Here is an 18,422-nt window from a genome sequence, read left to right on the forward strand (position 1 = left end):
GTAATGGTTGCGCCATGATGGACGTGCTATTACGTATATTGCTCTGAGTGTGGGGATTTATTAACTATTTCTGGATGTACGGGATGGGCCAATACACATCCTATATCTTAGAACCCTGTTTTCGAACGGCACTAATTTTAAAACATCCATTTTGATAGTGAGTAGTCACGTTATAACGAGATCTGTGACGTCATCAGCTTACATTCGGCCTGTCAACACTAAGTGGATGTCAAGTTCTATACACCTGTCAGAAGACTTCGTCTTTCAGAATGTTGACCCTTGAAATGTTGAAATGTTCATTGTGAGTGGCTATTTCACATCCATACACTGCAATAAGGTGAGATTGGGTTTAACGTTCTATTCAAGATCTTTAAAAAAAATTAAAAAATTAAATACGAAGTTGCATGGTATCCCTAGCACTATATAGCCTGGACTAGTACAAGCACACATACACACACACGCAGTTGCATATCCATGTTAAACTGCGGTATGGTATCTCAGTGGACTATGGGACTCATACAAGTAGCCACACCAGAGAGAGAGAGAGGCGGGGGGGGGGGGGGGGGGGGGGGGGGGGGGGCGGAGAGAGTTGGATATCCATGTTAAACTAACGCATGGTATCTCAGTGGACTATGGAATTCATACAAGTAGCCACATCAGAGAGACAGAGAGGGGGGGGGGGGGGGGGGGGGGGGAGGAGAGCGAGAGTTGGATATCCATGTTAAACTACCGCATGGTATCTAAGTGGGCTAGCAAGATCACATCGACATTAGTCCGGACGAGTACAAGCAGCTAAACATCCACAAACACGTGCACATGCTATGGACACGACGTTTAACCCCATTCCAGTATGTTCATTAGTCATGCCACAATGTGACTAAACACTTCCGCCCCGTACACCCTCGTCAGGGCAACAAAGGGTACACGCAAGGCAATACACAGACATTTACCGTGTGGTTTCTACCGAATGACAAACTGCTGCAACCACGGAAATTAATTTATCAATAAAGATAATGTCATATGTATAGCTCTTAATGCCGGGTGAAGCATGGTTGGAACACCGCCTGTCTCCGTAAAACAGTGGACGACTATTGTAGTGTTGACGTGTATTTTGGGGAGGAATGGATACAGTATCAACTTCGGTAAGTATTACCCCATATATATATATGCATAAGTAGTAACGCAGGCACTCACACACACACACGCACGCACACACACACGCACACGCACACACACACACACAAACACACATACACGTATAACGTATATATAATGTATATGTATAATATTCATTTTGACGCCTTATATCCGTGTGGCAGGCATCCTCGATGATCCAGGGTGTAATATTTCCATTCTAGTAGGATAAATACCCTTGACCCTTCTTTACATCAGCTTCATTTCTGTCCTATTTTGGGGCGGTGGGGTAGCCTAATGGTTAAAGCGTTCGCTCGTCACGCTGAAGACCCGGGTTCGATTCCCGACATGGGTACAATGTGTGAAGCCCATTTCTGGTGTCCCCCGCCGTGATATTGCTGGAATATTGCTAAAAGCGGCGTAAAGCCATCCTCACTCACTCACTCACTCACTCACTCTGTCCTATTTGAATGACGTAATGTCCAAAACACAATCATGATACCCGTATCAAATACATCACCATTGAATAACCATTTCTTGTTTGTTAAATTTGTAGCCCCCATCAAACACAGGTGTATACTGCCCTTTGGCCGGCAGTTTGCATGAATTCCTCGCTCACTGTCCTGCACCAGTGCATGAGTCATGGCATTGATGTTATTGTTTCGGCGGGAAATTGGCGACTTTCACTTTCAGACTTGGTGTTCTCCGTCGCCTACAGCGTTGTAAGAGATACGTGTATGTCCCGTTGACCCGTTTATTATTTCCACTATTTAAATCTGTGCCTCATTTTCTCGTGTGGGAATTAGGTGTCTTCTGTTTATTTGTTCTTGGGTTTGGATTTTTTAGTTTAGGGTTTGTTTGTTTTGTGTTGTTGTTGTTTGTTGTTGTTTGTTTTTTTTTGGGGGGGGGGTTAGAGGGCGGGGGGGTATTTCTTTGGGTTTAATCAAGTTTTTTGGAGGGGGCTAGGTTCTTTTTGTTCATGCCAGGTCAGGCTTAGCTTATGTTATGTTGTGTATTAATTTGTTTTTGCATATTTTCTTATCAGTAATATTTTAGTAGTAGTAGTAGTGGTAGTAGTAGCAGTAGTAGTAGTAGTGGTAGTAGTAGTGGTAGTAGTAGCAGTAGTAGTTGTTGTTGCTGCTGCTGTTCTAGGTGTTCTTGTGGTGGTGGTATACGTAGTCGTAGAAGTAGGTGGTAGTACTGAGTGGTACATGTTGTAGTAGTAGTAGTAGTAGTAGTAGTAGTAGTAGTAGTAGTAGTAGTAGTAGTAGTAGTAGGAGTAGTAGTAGCATTGGTGGTAGTAGCAGTAGTAGCGTAGGTAAGATAATGTTATCCTTGTTATAAATCATCGTTATTGTTACCATAAGTAGCTGGATTCCTTGTTTTGTAGGCCCAATCATCTTTGAAGGTTCCTGTGAACGAATGTCCTGGCCGTCAGCCGTCACACACTGCAGTATCAGGGGAGGGGCGATGTTCAGCCTGTCTGATCTCGAGCAGGCTTACGGGCTAAACATCAAGTCGAAGGCCACGGAGGAACATCAGCTCATATGGATCGATCACAGGAACAGGGGTGAAGAGCTTTATCGACCTTGTTTTATCCGTCTGGCAATCAATCAGAAATAGTTTCCACGAAGAGATGTATAAAATACACTACTGCTCACAACAACGTACCTCTTTTATCGTCGTACAGTTCCGCACACCACCGCTAATCTTCCACGAAACGATTGCGGTGCCCTTGCGGAAATATAATGGAAATACGCGGAATAAATGCGTTATGTTTGCGTAATAACTGTAGAGTGCCGCTGTGGTTTCATCGCGACATTTCCGAAAAAGGGAGGTAAGTGTGTGGCAGTAGGGTATATAAAAAACATACCGTGCGTTATATTTTATATCAGTTTTATCTTCGTTTCCTGTATAACTCGGGGGCACGGGTGGCCCAGTCGTCTAAGGCGCCTCGATTCGCTGAGCAGAGTTGCGTCCCTTGGCCACGCCAGAAACCTATGATTGTGGGTTTGAATCTCGGTTCGCCCAAATTATTTTTATAGGTTTGTCAGCACCAGTACATGATATGACATGGTATGCCGTGATCGTGGGTTTCACCGAAGCGGTAAACGTCTGAGACCTGCATCATTCTCCCACATTAAGCTAACACGCCGTCATTTAACTGGACTATTGTTAAAAGCGGCGTTAAACCAAACTCACTCAGTCACTCACTCACTCACTCCCGTGTCACTCATCCGATGAAAGGTGTTATGTTACATTGAAATGGGGACGAACTGCCCAGTCATTACTGTGAGGATTTGCGTCCCTTAGATGTGTCAGGATCGTCTGGCCTGGCTGATTGAACCATATACGTGCCTGCGGGTTTGCGCTACATGATTTGGACCATGAAAAGTGACAGGCTGTGATAGAACTGAAATACTGTTCAAAGCTCATTCACTACAAAGTTCGAAATGTCCAAGACCTGCATCGCCTAGGGCCTTTTTCCTCCATGGTGGGGGCGGTCGGGTAGCCTAGTGGTTAAAGCGTTCGCTCGTAACGCTGAAGACCCGGGTGCGAATCCCGACATGGGTACAATGTGTGAAGCCCATTTCTGGTGTCCCCCGTCGTGATATTGCTAAAAACTCACTCATTAACATTTGTCAAGATGACTGTTGTAACAATAATGACGGGAATGTGGCTGCTGAATTTCAGAAAAGGAAAACGTGCAGAACCAGGATTGCTGGCTGTTGTCACACTCACTTCTTCTGCAAAACATGACCTGTAGTGAAGCACAGCACTTTGTTTGTCGTTTGAATGGTGGTAAGTACAATCATGAAAACTTCTGTGCTGCGCCAGGCAACAAATACTTACATTTTTATACAAATTGTAAGAATGGCGGTGCTACCGGTAGGTCAGGGCGTGCTTAACCTTTTAACGAACACCTGGTGTCATCACTGATTTTAGTGATTCATTCAAATAATTTCCACAGCTGTGTGGCCTTTACGCCAAGTGGAATCTGTTTCGGCAGAAAATCTAGTCAGGTTATTCTCTTGCATTGACAATTTTATATTTATAAGCAGTAAAATGTAGGACATGCACTACACTCCAACAACATTAATTTGACGTGCTGTGATATAACGGGAAATTATATATTAAAAACCTCCTTTAACGTATCTCTTTTTATGAAAATGAAATTTGATTCAACGTGTTTCATCTAAGCAAACGATTTTTGATATTGCAATGTAATACTTAGAAAGTACAGTTCGTGCCCTCTTTCTTTTACCACTAGACCCGGAATCGACATGGACGAAATGGGGTGAGATACTGATACCGCTTCTCTTGTTAACGCGTAACAATTCTTATAACGTATACCATTTATCATCCCAAACTGACTTAAACAGGAAAGATCGCTTGGATGAGATCAAGCAAGGAGATGTCGCTTCAAAATACAGAAAACTACGTTTATAACAAATACGCTTATAACGAACCGACGGATATGATGAATTTATTTTATTTTTTTACCCGGCCATTTGCTTTATATATGCTGTACATATCCTGATAACGAACTACGGTTATAATTAGTAGCCTCTTTGAGTTCGTTATAACCGTAGTTTACCGTATTGCATCACAGTTCTTTGCAGACTTCTGTGACGTCGTCGGTTATCATGACGTCACAATTACCAATCCCACTGTCACCGAAGCGATACTTCTCATATTCAAGATTATCAGTGTTTAGAAACTGAAAAGTTGGTTTTGGAGGATAAATAGAATCTCGCCCGAGTGCCTTTGGGCATCAAATATAGGAAACTTTGTCCATGAAAGTTAAATACGCGGGATTTTCTGTAAGACTCGAATTTCATTATTTTTATCAACCCGTGTTGATTTCAAAAGACACTCAGGTGAGATTCTTTGTATGTTTCACCTCTTCAACTTGGTTATTAGCGGTTCACTTGTTGCGGGAAGACTCGGGCTCGATTCTTCTACTGATACAATACAATATGTGAACCCCATCCTAGTGCCGGGGGCACGGGTGGCCCAGTCGTCTAAGGCGCCGCGATTCGCTGTGCAGAGTTTCGTCCCTTGGGCACGCCAGAAACCTATGATTGTGGGTTCGAATCCCGGTTCGCCCCGATTATGTTTCTATGTGTGTCAGCACCATACCCGTGCTCGTGGGTTTCACCAAAGTGGTAAACGTCGGAAACAAGCATCACTTCGGGCTTTCCTCCCAAATTAAGCTGACACGCCGCGGTATAACTGGAAAACTGTTAAAAGCGGCGTTAAACCCAACTCACTCACATCCTAGTGCCCCCTTCTGTGATGTGGCAGGAAACGTGCTTGCCTTGGCTATATTCACTCAATGTAACTATTTATCAGATCTATCTTAGATTTCAGCTGGAGTCACAAATGCAGCATATGTTTCTCTCATCTATGTAATTACACCATCAGGGTGAATTTATATGGAACTTTAACTTTTTATTCAGGTAAAGAGCCGCCTTATAGAAGATGTGAGCAGTCAATGCAAGCTATATCTACCCGCCGTGAGTACATTTGTTTGTTGTTAAACGCCGCACTCAGCAATAATTCAGCTACATGACGGGTAGTCAAATAATAAATAATCGAGTCCAGACAATTTGGTAGTTGACATCATAAGCAATTGGGATACAATGACAACACGCGAGTCTGACCACCGATTAGTCGGGAGACAAGCATTGGTTGATAAAGACCGTTTCTAACACAGAATCTTCATTTTATCGTTTACATTCATATGGACAAGTAGTAGAACTTAGTCCAGTCTGGGTCCAAAGTGGTAAACGTCTGAGACCTGCATCATTTCGGGCTCTCCTCACACATCAAGCTCACACACCCTCATAGAACTGGAATACAGTCAAAAGCTGCGTTAAATCCAACCAATCAATCAACCAACCAACCAACCAACCAAACCAATCTACCAACCCACCCACCAACCAACCAACCAGCCAACCAACCAGCCAGCCAACCAACCAACCAACCAGCCAACCAACCAACCAACCAGCCAACCAACCAGCCAACCAACCAGCCAACCAATCGACCAACCAACCAACCAACCAACCAGCCAACCAACCAACCAACCAACCAACCAATCAACCAACCAACCAACCAACCCACCCACCAACCAACCAACCAACTGGCCAATCAATGAATGAACTTACCTGTCTAAACGAGGAAAACGGACTTATCGCCTTGTGGGATCGTAAATATACCCACCTGTGTAGGCCACATCACACGCATCTAAAAGCCCCTTTGTTATTAATGTCTAAAATAAAGACTGTAAAAATTTTTTTATTTGTTCTGAAAATTGAACTACAAACAACCTAGATATCTAGCGATATACTGGTAAGTCTTAGTTGCAGCTGCTTTTCAGATCCAGGAATGTGTGGTCCCATTGTGGTAGAAGCATTTGCTCGTCAAGCCGAAGGGATGATGTATTGTTTGAAGCTCCATTGCTGGAGTCCCAACCGGTGATATTGCTGAGAGAACACGGTTGGACCTGTGGTCTGAGGCGCCGCAATTCGCTGTGCAGAGTTGCGTCCCTTGGGCATGCCTAAATCCTATGATTTTGGGGTCGAATCCTGGTTCGCCCTGATAATGTTTCCAAGTTTGTCAGCACCATACCCGTGCTCGTTGGATGCGTCGATGAGACCTGCATCACTTCTTGCTTTCCTCCCACATTAAGCTGACACGTTCGTGAAATAACTGGAATACTGTTCTAAGCGGCGTTAAACCCAACCCCCTCACTCACTCACTCACTATTGCTGGATTGTTACTTTAAATACTCCCTTATTTCAGTTCCCCCGAGGACCAGAGTAACCACAGTTTCTCCCCCAAGACGAGGCTACTCAGATACAGGTTCGTACCGGTGTTTGAATGTTCCTTTTACATACATGTATCGCTGAGCTATGCATAAGTAGTGTACAATTGTCGTGAGGCATGTTACCATAGGCATACGAACATGTTATATACAACCATGTAAATATAATTGAACACTGATGATGATTGTTTCTTGTTTAACCCCTCATATTCCAGCTATACAACGGCGGCCTGTAAATAATCCAGTCTGGACCAAACAATCCAGTAATCGATATTGTGAGCAACGATCCATGCAATCCACCAACACTGTTACCAAGCCTGACACCCGATCCATTTGGTCGCCCCTAACGACCAACATGGTAGGGAACAGTTCAAACCTGGAATCCCCACGGGGGAAAATGGGTTGTCACTTCGGTTGTCCCTTGTCACTTGGATTGTCAGTAGGGTTGTCACTTGGGTTGTCACTTGGGTTCTCACTTGGGTTCTCACTTGGGCTCTCATTTGTCACTTTGGTTGTCACTTTGGTTGGGTTGTCTCTTGGGTTGTCACTTATGTTGTCACTTGGGTTGTCACTTCTCTCTTGGGTTGTCACTTGGCCTGTCAGTCAGGTTGTCAGTTGGGTTGTCACTTGTCACTTTGGTTGTCACTTTGGATGTCACTTCGGTTGTCACTTGGGTTGTCACTTGTGTGCGGTGTTAGACAACAAACATATGCATATACCGGCTGGTGGTACATACTTAATTCTTAGTTTCTTGGTGACTGCGGGTAGAACTCGAGACCATACTCGTTCGTGTCATGTACTGGGTTACGGACAACAAACTAAAACTAAAGGATGTTCAGCGGGATGCTGTTGATTTGGAATAAAACTGACACGGAAAAGAGTAACCACAGACCAGCCTCCTCGTTGGGGAGTCGATGATTCAAGTTTCACCAGAGGGAAGAACCTTGGCATCTTGTCCCACGAAGCAACATCAGCTCTGCTGGACGACTAGTGCTAGTTATGGTGGTCTATTGAAACACTTTGTTTTTCGAAACATCACATGGAAAAAACACAAACCTGCAGAAATACAGAACTCAGCAGTTCGCATCACTGGAAAGACCGTTAAACCCAGTAAACACATATTGTATACGCTGTAAACATGCCACGTTGGTATGGAGATAGATGTGTCATATATTTCATTTATCATTTAAATGGTCATTGTACTTTTGCCCATGTATTTATATCACAGGAGCTCTAAGGAGCGAAGCCCACCATAGAGTAATCAAGTTTGTAGTTCAGAGAATGTATACTACTCATGAAAGTTCTGGTTTTAGGTTCTTCTTCTAGTTTCAGGTTCTTCTTCTAGTTACATGTTCTTCTTCTGGCTAAAAGTTCTTCTTCTGGTTTCAGGTTCTTCTTCTGGCTCAGGTTCTGCTTCTGGTTTCAGGTTCTTCTTCTGGTTTCAGGTTCTTCATCTGGCTCGGGTTCTTCTTTTGGCTCAGGTTCTGCTTCTGGTTTCAGGTTCTTCTTCTGTTTTCAGGTTCTTCTTCTGGTTTCAGGTTCTTCTTCTGGCTCAGGTTCTTCTTCTGGTTTCGGGTTCTTCTTCTGGCTCAGGTTCTGCTTCTGGTTTCAGGTTCTTCTTCTGGCTCAGGTTCTTAATCTGTTTTCAGGTTCTTCTTCTGGCTCGGGTTCTTCTTCTGACACAGGTTCTTCTTCTGGTTTCAGGTTCCCCTTCTGGCTCCGGTTCTTCTTCTGGCTCAGGTTCTTCTACTGACACAGGTTCTTCTTCTGGTTTCAGGTTCCCCTTCTGGCTCCGGTTCTTCTTCTGGCTCTGGTTCTTCTTCTGACACAGGTTCTTCTTCTGGTTTCAGGTTCCCCTTCTGGCTCCGGTTCTTCTTCTGGCTCGGGTTCTTCTTCTGACACAGGTTCTTCTTCTGGTTTCAGGTTCCCCTTCTGGCTCCGGTTCTTCTTCTGGTTTCAGGTTCTTCTTCTGTTTTCAGGTTCTTCTTCTGGCTCAGGTTCCCCTTCTGGTTCAGGTTCTTCTTCTGGATCAGGTTCTTCTTCTGGCTCTAAGTTTCCTAAAAGAATGAAAAGTAAGTGTGTGTTTCCTAAACGTATGATAAAAAGTGTGTAAATACTAAACGCGTGTTCAAGTAAGTGTTATGCCATTTAACGCATGAAAAGCAAGTGTGTAATGCCTACATGAATGGAACGTATGTTTGTATTGCCTAAATGCGTGTGAAGTAAGTTGTATTTCCTAAACGAGTGAACATGGCAATATCACGGCGGGGACCATCAGAAATTTGCTTCACACATTGTACCCATGTGAGGCATAATGAGCGAACGCTAAATTTACTTCAAGACTACCACAGAGAAGTAAGTGTGTAATCCCTAAACGCTTGAAAAGTGTGTCTAAATTCCTAAAAGCATGAAAAGTATGTCTACATTTCCTAAAAGCATGAAAAGTATGTCTTAATTTCCTAAAAGCATGAAAAGTAGGTCTTCAATTCCTAAAAGCATGAAAAGTATGTCTAAATTTCCTAAAAGCATGAAACGTATGTCTATATTTGCTAAAAGCACGAAAGTAGGTCTAAATTTCCTAAAGCATGAAAAGTATGTCTAAATTTCCTCAAAGCATGAAAAGTATGTTTATATTTCCTAAAAGCACGAAAGTGGGTCTTCATTTCCTAAACTCATGTCACTCGACAAAACACTATCCATAAACCCATGAGACGCATGTATGTATTTCCTAAAAGCGTGGGAAGTAAGATTCCATTAAAACCTTTGTGTGAAATTTGTGTGAAATTTGCACATAAGACGTAAGTGTGTGTTTCACTAACACGTGTGAAGTGTCTACATGTATCATCACAGCATGAAAAGAAATTGTGCAGTTATTCAATGCTTGAGCAATAGGTTTGCATGTGTGATACGTTAATGCATTAATTTTGAAGTAAGAGTGAATTTGATAAATGCTTCAAATCTTAATGTCGATGTTTTAACAAATTCTTTTATGACAATTGTGTATTTCATTAACACAGCAGAAGTAATTGCATAATTTAAATAATCAACGCATCGATATGTATTGTTACTTTAGTATATAATGTGTTGTATTTGCTTAATTTAGCAAAATTAAGTTTGTATTTCATAAGCGCATCCGTAATAAGGATGTAGCATTAACGCATCAGACGTCAGTGTGAATAGTATTTTATGCTTTTTGATATGTGTATAGTTTAGTCGTTATTTTACTGTGTCCTGAAGTTTTGTTGTGTATTTAAGTCTCACATCAGATTTAATAATCATTGGATTAACTCATGAACACTTAGTGTGCATTGGATTAACTCATCAACACTTAGTATGCATTGGATTAACATATCAACGCTAAGTGTGCCTATGATTAACTGATCAACGCTTAGTATGCAGTGGATTAACTCATCAACGGTTGGTGTGCATTGGATTAACATATCAACACTAAGTGTGCCTATGTTTAACACTTCAACACTCAGTGTGCATTGGATTAACTCATCAACACTAAGTATGCCTATGATTAACACTTCAACACTCGGTGTGTATTCGATTAAGTCATCAACACTTAGTATGCATTGGATTAACATATCAACGCTAAGTGTGCCTATGATTAACTGATCAACGCTTAGTATGCAGTGGATTAACTCATCAACACTTAGTATGCATTGGATTAACATATCAACACTAAGTATGCCTATGATTAACACTTCAACACTCGGGGTGCATTGGATTAACTCATCAGCACTTAGTGTGCATTGGATTAACTCATCAACACTTAGTGTGCATTGGATTAACATATCAACACTAAGTATGGCTATTAACTTATCAGCTCAAAGTGTGTGTTTGATTAACAAATCAACAGCAAGAATTAATTTTAAGTTAAGTGAGTGAGTGAGTTGGGTTTAACGCCGTTTTTAACAGTATTCCAGTTATATCGCTGCGTGTCAGCTTAATGTGGGAGGAAAGCCCGACATGATGCAGGTCTCAGACGTTTACCACTTTGGTGAAACTCACGAGCACAGGTATGGTGCTGACAAACTTAGAAACATGGTCGGGGCGAACCGGGATTCGAACCCACAATCATAGGTTTCAGGCGTGCCCAAGGGACGCCCAGCGAATCGCTGCGCCTTAGACGACTGGGCCACAACGCTCTTGATAACAGCCAACAAATGCCTCATCATTGTTTCTGTCACGGCATCTTCCCGAGGCAAGGGAGTTAACTGATTTTATAAGCCCAGTTTTTACCCTTCCTGAACTAGGCTGGAATTCCTTGGCTCGATCGTAGCGCCGCCAGGGCCACCAGTTTGAATCCCGTTAATCCGACTGGTAGCCTTCAGATTAACGAATGGCAACTGATCATAGTTATGAAACGAATGAAGGAAGACCATGTGTATTTGTAAATGTATTAGAAGTAAGAGTTCGTGTGTACTAGTGAGTTAGTGAGTGAGTGAGTTGGGTTTAACGCCGCTTTTAACAGTATTCCAGTTATATCGCGGCGTGGCAGCTTAATGTGGGAGGAAAGCCTGAACTGATGCCAGTCTCAGACGTGTACCACTTCGGTGAAACCCACGAGCACGGGTATGGTGCTGACAAACCTAGAAACATAATCGGGGCGAACCGGGATTCGAACCCACAATCATAGGTTTCTGGCGTGCCCAAGGGACGCAACTCTGCACAGCGAATCGCGACGCCTTAGACGACTGGGCCACTCGTGCCCCCTCGTGTGTACTAAAACTTCCACCAAACGTAAGCGTGTTGTATTTAAGTAGTATGTAGAAGCAAGCGTTTCCTATTTTAAGTGGAACTAAGTAGGTGTTTCCGAAGTATCATCCCTTTGTTTCTTCCAGTTCTGGTCATATCTATTGCCTGCATCCTGCTGGTGGGGATGTGCGTTGTTGTCTACTGCTTTCTAAATGGTAAGGGGGGTTTCGTTTTTAAGTTTGAATCTATTTGTGTTTGATACTTGCATTTCCCAGAATAAACTGGCCAACAATGACAAAAGTCAATCTGATAAAGAAGTGAAGAAAGTCAGTCAAGTTTCGGAAAAAAGCAAAATTGCGGTTCGTACGAGCCCACTTTTAACTCCTTGGATGCCCAAGGGACATAACATATCTATATGTCCTTGCTATTCAGCCCTCATTTTGAAGTCGAATATATGCGATACTATTCGTATCCATATAAGCCAATGCAAACTTATTGTAAAGAGGGCGGTCGGGTAGCCAAGTGGTTAAAGCGTTCGCTCGTCACGCCGAAGACCAGGATTCGATTCCAGACATGGGTACAATGTGTGAAACCCATTTCTGGTGACCCCCGCCGTGATATTGCTGGAATATTGCTAAAAGCGGCGTAAAACCATACTCACTCACTCACTATTGTAAAGAACTTCTTTGGTACAGTGTAAATATCGGTACTTTTTACTTTTTTCGAAATCACCATTCGCAGCGTTATTGCATGTATGTCTTGATATCAAAATAGGGTATTTGTACCCGCAGAATTCAATATGACAAATATCACATCCATGATCACAAATATATGCGCGTTATCATTTGCATCTTGGAAATTCATCTGGAGACCCGAAAGCGTTAGCTTGAGGAGCTCGAATGAAAATTTCCAAGATGCAAATACTCGATAAAATCCCGGAAATAGACACACACATAATATTTATCGATATTGTAAACCTATTTTTTTATTTAGAAAAAAACATGCGCACTCTTTAACACCTCGTACTTACTCGGTTGTGAGGCGTCAACATCGAACGTTCTGTTGTTGCTATGGTGATTGTGATTTTGGTAATTATTTCATTATAATTTTATATAAGAGATAAGAGTTGTTGCAAAACAGATTCATTCATTTCTGCAAATATTTCTTCTGCTGAAGGCAGCGAGAAATTAATTTCCTGAGTCAGCTGAGCCATGGCGTCCATGTTAATTAGTATGCAAAAATGCTGAGTAATTATTCCTACACAGTGATTCGGTCGCTAGCTTCAGGGAATGCAAATCATATTTTCACCCTTTGACATTTGGTCATGTGACCCAAATTAGCCAATCAAAATGAACACACTTTCTATAGGTTTACAATGCACCAATAATCACCCTCAAACGTCGCCAGTGAACCTAGAAGCGTGTAGTGTTTTAAACAAATAACAATACGCAAATTGTCAATATTGATTTTGATTTTTTTCATGACACATTTATGCATATATACCCTATCTGATTGAACGAAAATCCTCTTCTGAACATCCCGGCCACGTGTTGTTAATGAACACGTGACCCGTGAAGATCCGGGGTAGAATAGGTCTTCAGTAACCCATGCTTGCCGTACTGCTCTTTCTCTTTCCCTTACTGTGTTGTCAGATAATTGAGACTGGTGTACTAGTATTCACTTACATTGACGTTTATATCTATACTTTTATGCTACATAATGTGATTAACAGAATAAGTTCATTATCACAGTTAGTTTTGCCTACCCGTGAAGATCCGGGGTAGAATAGGTCTTCAGTAACCCATGCTTGCCGAACTGCTCTTTCCATACTCTTACTGTGTTGGCAGAAAAGTGAGACTGGTGTACTAGTATTCACTTACATTGACGTTTGTATTTATACATTTATGTTACATAATGTGATTAACAGAATTAGTTAATTATCACAGTTAGTTTTGCCTCTGAATATACAGGTTGTAAATCGTAATATTTGATCTTAACGTTTCCTTCCCCTCTATGTTCGCGGGTATGTATCATGATAGATTACATTACCTTATTCAGGCGCGCTGACTTGGTTGATGCATGTCATCGTATCCCAATTTCGTGGATCGATGCTCATGATGTCAATCACAGGAATGTCTGGTCCAGACTCGATTATTTACAGACCGCCGTCATCTAGCCGGAATGTTGCTTAGTGCGGCGTTGAACAACAAACAAACAAACAGTGAACACGACCTTTGTGAAAGGTGGCATACAGTGAAGTCGTTGTACATATTCAGCTTATTTCTTTGAGGTGAAGGTCGGGTGAATACAGTACACACAAGTATACGGCGCTCGTGTTTTCATATTTTCTTAAACATGCTAAACGATTCTAGGGTTATGGGCCACGTTTAAGAATGGGATTTTGATAATTCACAGACACCCTTGATTACTAAAGTGGTATTTTTTGTAAATGAATACTTCGAGTAAATATCCTATATTTTGATTTTTAATTAAATAGATATCAACGCATTGTCGCAAGTATGTGTGGATGACGTCATCCATTGTTTAATGTGACGCCGCTCCAACAATGGATTGACCGTTTTATTCTTTTTCTTTAGAAAATAAATATGGTGGACACTAATACCTAGAATAACGTACTCAGAATGATCGATTATCTATCCCTCGTGAAACATTGTAAGAACTTCTCCAAATATTTTTTTCAGGGCAGATATGTGAATAGCTAAGCAGACTAAGATGTGGCAATAGGTGTGATATGAATAGCCTCGTGTGAATATCAAATAATGATATGATTTTTAGTTGTGTTACTTTTATATATCTTTTGTTATTAATAGTTGTTGCAATTAATGACATTATTCTCATTCCAGATATTGGGAAGAGGATAGGAGTTGAAAGGCGATGCTCCCATCGAAGACACAGGAGACGTTACTGAGCTGATGAAGTGGTTGTTCTGGTCCGTTTGGCCGACAGTGATAAATGAATGGGGAATGAGTTGCGTGTTACACCGCAACGAACAGTATTCAGTTATATCTCGACGTGTCAGTTTTATGTACGTTGAAAGTAGACCCTTACCATTTCATCGTAGTGAAACTTATAATCAGTGCGAATTTGGGATTCAAAAGCACGATCAGCGGATCCTTGCGCGACTAAGGGAAGTAACCCTGCACAGAGAATTATGATGTTTAAACCGATTGTGCCATCCGTACGCGTCCCCCTCCAGGTAACAGAAGAGGCGTCTGAAATACTGTTTCCTATCACCAAGTGTGCATTGACTCCGCATAATGTTTCAGAAGGTTGTATTATCTAGCCTAAGTTTAACATGATATTCTCGATAAACGTCAATGGAAGACGTTCCAACAGTTTGTGGCTTGTCGTAAAATGCGGCTATTTCTGATCAGGTGGCAGGCACGGTGACTCGCTTGACTGTGTGTCATTGTACTGTGACAGAATTGAACGTTGCTCATAATATCAATCACAAGTTTGTCTGGCCCAGATTCAATTATCTACATGCCTCCTTAGCTTGCATATTGTTGTTTGTGGCGTTAATACAAGAACAAGACATACAATAGTCAAAGTACTACCTTTCTTAGTGTTAACGTGGAGCTATTTACACGCGTCCCCTCTACACTGTATTGCTTCATGTGTAGTAAGGGGCGGTCGGGTAGCCTAGGGGTTAAAGCGTTCGCTCGTCACGCCGAAGACCCGGGTTCGATTCCCGACATGGGTACAATGTGTGAAGCCCATTTCTGGTGTCCCCCGCCGTGATATTGCTGGAATATTGCTAAAAGCGGCGTGAAACCATACTCACTCACTCGTGTGTAGTACTATTGTTGATGATTGTTAACCTTGAATTGTTTCTTTCAACACATGTAAACTATATTCTTAGTGTTATACTTTAGTTTACGATGTTGTTGTTGTTGTTGTTAAGAAAGATCAAGTGAAATGGGTGCTCTATCATTAGTATTGTATGTCTGTAGAAAATAGTTCAATCTCGCCTGAAGTCGACAGTCACGTGGGTTTATGCTCTTGGATTCCAGGATTGTATCGAACATGGATAAATTTTCAATGTGGGAGTGACCACTCGTCAGTATTTACGTATGTAGATTACTTTTGATTGTAATGTGTTGTGTGGGATTCAGTCGGATTATGTTGGATTGTATGTGATTTGCAACATATTGCAATGTTTGTATTATATTGTATCAAAGTTGTTGAATATTATGCGTTTTTCAGTAGAATGTCTGTAATGAAATAAAGCCGATATTTGAAATCATGTGTTTATGAATTTCCATCAAATAGTGATGACACCAGGTATTCGCGAAAGGAAAAGCGTGTCCATCCTCATCGGTGGTACCCGTCACAAACACATGCAAAGGCACATTAAGTTAAACACATGTCATGACATGGGTGAACTCTCATTGAGAAAATATATACTCCACCATGAGGAACCATTTCCATGTGCGTGTTTTATCCTAGCCTTGCTCAAAGGCTGTACTGAAACATAAGTCCATGGATGTGTAGTAATCAATCCACCAAAAAGGCAAGTCCGGATAAGTGAGTCAGTGAGTATGGTTTTACGCCGCTTTTAGCAGTATTCGAGCAATATCACGGCTGATGACACCAGACAGGGCTTCACACATTTTACCCCACATTGGGAAACGAACCCGGGTCTTCTGCGGGTCGAGCGAACGCTTTAACCACTATGCTACCCCACCAGCCCTCCAGATAAGCGGTACATCTGAGGACGCCAGTCTCTTGTACGGACAACTTGTTCTTATTATTTATATAGTCTAGAAAATGATTATGTAAACTGCTAATTATGGACTTAGAGACTTGTGCAAGTCTAGTTTTACCCCTATGTTTGCAGTGGTTGTACAGAATGAACACAGACATCAGAATCCACGGGTAGCTGGCGATACAGTCACTTTGATGTAGTAGGACAGGCAGCTGTAGTAGGACAGGCTTTCATTATGCCGGACTGCTTTAGAATAAGGACATTTCTATTTCGGTGCATAATCGAGACTGGTTAGTCTCTGGTTGTGACGTTTTATACTTTACATTTACAAATGAGATACACGTCTGGTCACCTTATATATTAAAATTAACTTGTGGTAGTTTTGTTTGTTTCTTTTATAATCCATCTTAACGACGGCGGTCTGGACCAGACAATCTAGTGATTGATATCATGAGCATCAATTGGAATACGATGACATGCATCAACTAAGCCAGCGAGCCTGACCACCCGTTCTCGTTAGTCGTCTGTTACCTTGTGGTAGTGGGGTAATGCTAAGTCATCACTGCGGAGGAGGGTGTTCGAATCCCATTTAAATTATCAACGATTTATAACCAATCAGATTGCAGCACATAAACCCATAAATTTTACAGTAGGCCATCAACCATTGATCAGGATCAGACTCGGTTACTTACATTACATATAGCTGGGTAATTACATACATATAGCTGCGGTAATAAGCTACACATTTTTACGACACATTTTGATATTTACACGATATACGGCTTTTCCATTGCACGAGAGGCCGGTCACACTAGTACTTTACTTTACTAGTATACGTTTTTGACAAGATTGTATTCCTGAAATGATGAAAACACTGATCTAAGAAGGATATTATTTTAATCTATTTGTTTAACCAAACTACAAAATATGTTATTATGGAGCAATTTTAGCATACATACGCTCGGGCCCCCTCTCCTTTTGAGGAACCGTTTCGCGAACACCTGGCATCATCACTAATTAATAGTGATTCATAAACATGCTTATATTAAGACAAAAATTAGTATTTTTAATCTGCCTATGTATACGTACATCTATATGTATTGTTAAGTGTTAGACAATGGGTGGGATTTTGGTATTGTTATATGCCGCATTGATCAACACGTTTTCTCCAATTAGCGGTAAAGGTAGGATTCAAGTAAATATAAATGCATGTGCACTTATTAGTAGTACATTATTATATAAAGTTACAGTAGAGATCCCAAACCCTCTGTCCTATACAAATTATAAGCTGTAAATGATAAGATTACTAAAATAGTTTGTTTATTTAGTGAACGGGGGCACGGGTGGCCCAGTCATCTAAAGCGCCGCAATTCGCTGTGCAGAGATGCGTCCCTTGGGTACGCCTGAAACCTATGAACGTGGGTTCGAATCCCCGAGTTCAAGGTTTGGCAACACCAAACCCCTGCTCGTTGGCTTCACCAAAGGAGGAAACGTCTGAGGCTTACCATTTCACAGTAGTGAAACTTAAAATCAGTGCGAATTTGGGATTCTAAACCACGATCAGCGGATCTTTGCGCGACTAAGGGAAGTACCCCTGCACAGAGAATTATGATGTTTAAACCGATTGTGTCATCCGTGCCCGACTCCCCCCCTTACTACCTTTCTTTGCGTTAAGGTGGAGCAATTTACACGTGTCCCCTGTACATTGTATTGCTTCGTGTGTAGTAAGGGGCGGTCGGGTAGCCTAGGGGTTAAAGCGTTCGCTCGTCACGCCGAAGAGCAGGGTTCGATTCCCGACATGGGTACAATGTGTGAAGCCCATTTCTGGTGTCCCCCGCCGTGGTATTGCTGGAATATTGCTAAAAGCGGCGTAAAACCATACTCTGTCACTCACTTATTCTGAAACATGGACCCAGTTTCGCATCGAGCGGAGTCATGTTTCTTTCAAGTGACAGTTTAAATCTGACTCACGGTCACAATGGTGTGGGTTACCGATACAATTGAGTGAAGCAGGAAACAGCCATA

The 18,422-nt window shown here is 41.9% G+C and overlaps 1 protein-coding gene across 4 annotated transcripts; it reads left to right on the forward strand.

Annotated features, from left to right (window-relative positions):
- Positions 1-834: 834 nt before the first annotated feature.
- LOC124121613 lies at positions 835-18,241 on the forward strand. 4 transcript variants are annotated; one of them, XR_007219427.1, is made up of 10 exons: positions 846-1,142; positions 2,525-2,704; positions 3,829-3,936; positions 4,406-4,432; positions 5,598-5,654; positions 6,943-7,002; positions 8,944-9,036; positions 11,815-11,883; positions 14,533-15,262; positions 18,073-18,241. XR_007219427.1 is itself a non-coding variant. In XM_046484642.2 (9 exons), exons 1-9 carry the CDS (start codon positions 1,049-1,051, stop codon positions 14,595-14,597), a joined length of 753 nt encoding a protein of 250 aa, XP_046340598.2. In that variant the 5' UTR covers positions 846-1,048; the 3' UTR covers positions 14,598-15,932. The 4 variants fall into 4 exon arrangements, 3 of the variants coding, with proteins under 3 accessions (XP_048245587.1, XP_046340599.2, XP_046340598.2); XM_046484642.2 differs by lacking the exon at positions 18,073-18,241 and having other exon boundaries at positions 14,533-15,932; XM_046484643.2 differs by lacking the exons at positions 11,815-11,883; positions 18,073-18,241 and having other exon boundaries at positions 844-1,142; positions 14,533-15,932.
- The last annotated feature ends 181 nt before the right edge of the window (positions 18,242-18,422 follow it).

Source organism: Haliotis rufescens, unplaced genomic scaffold (assembly GCF_023055435.1).
Source record: "Haliotis rufescens isolate VD_foot unplaced genomic scaffold, xgHalRufe1.0.p SCAF_8, whole genome shotgun sequence".
Taxonomy (NCBI): domain Eukaryota; kingdom Metazoa; phylum Mollusca; class Gastropoda; order Lepetellida; family Haliotidae; genus Haliotis; species Haliotis rufescens.

Bases quoted from the DNA above. Each gene is read 5' to 3' on its own strand.
- LOC124121613 (XM_048389630.1), top strand. From the start codon at position 1,049: ATGGTTGGAACACCGCCTGTCTCCGTAAAACAGTGGACGACTATTGTA. The intron at 1,143-2,524 runs GTAAGTATTACC...CTTGTTTTGTAG, and splicing joins TGGATACAGTATCAACTTCG to GCCCAATCATCTTTGAAGGT. The intron at 7,003-8,353 runs GTTCGTACCGGT...TTCTGGTTTCAG, and splicing joins ACGAGGCTACTCAGATACAG to GTTCTTCTTCTGGCTCAGGT.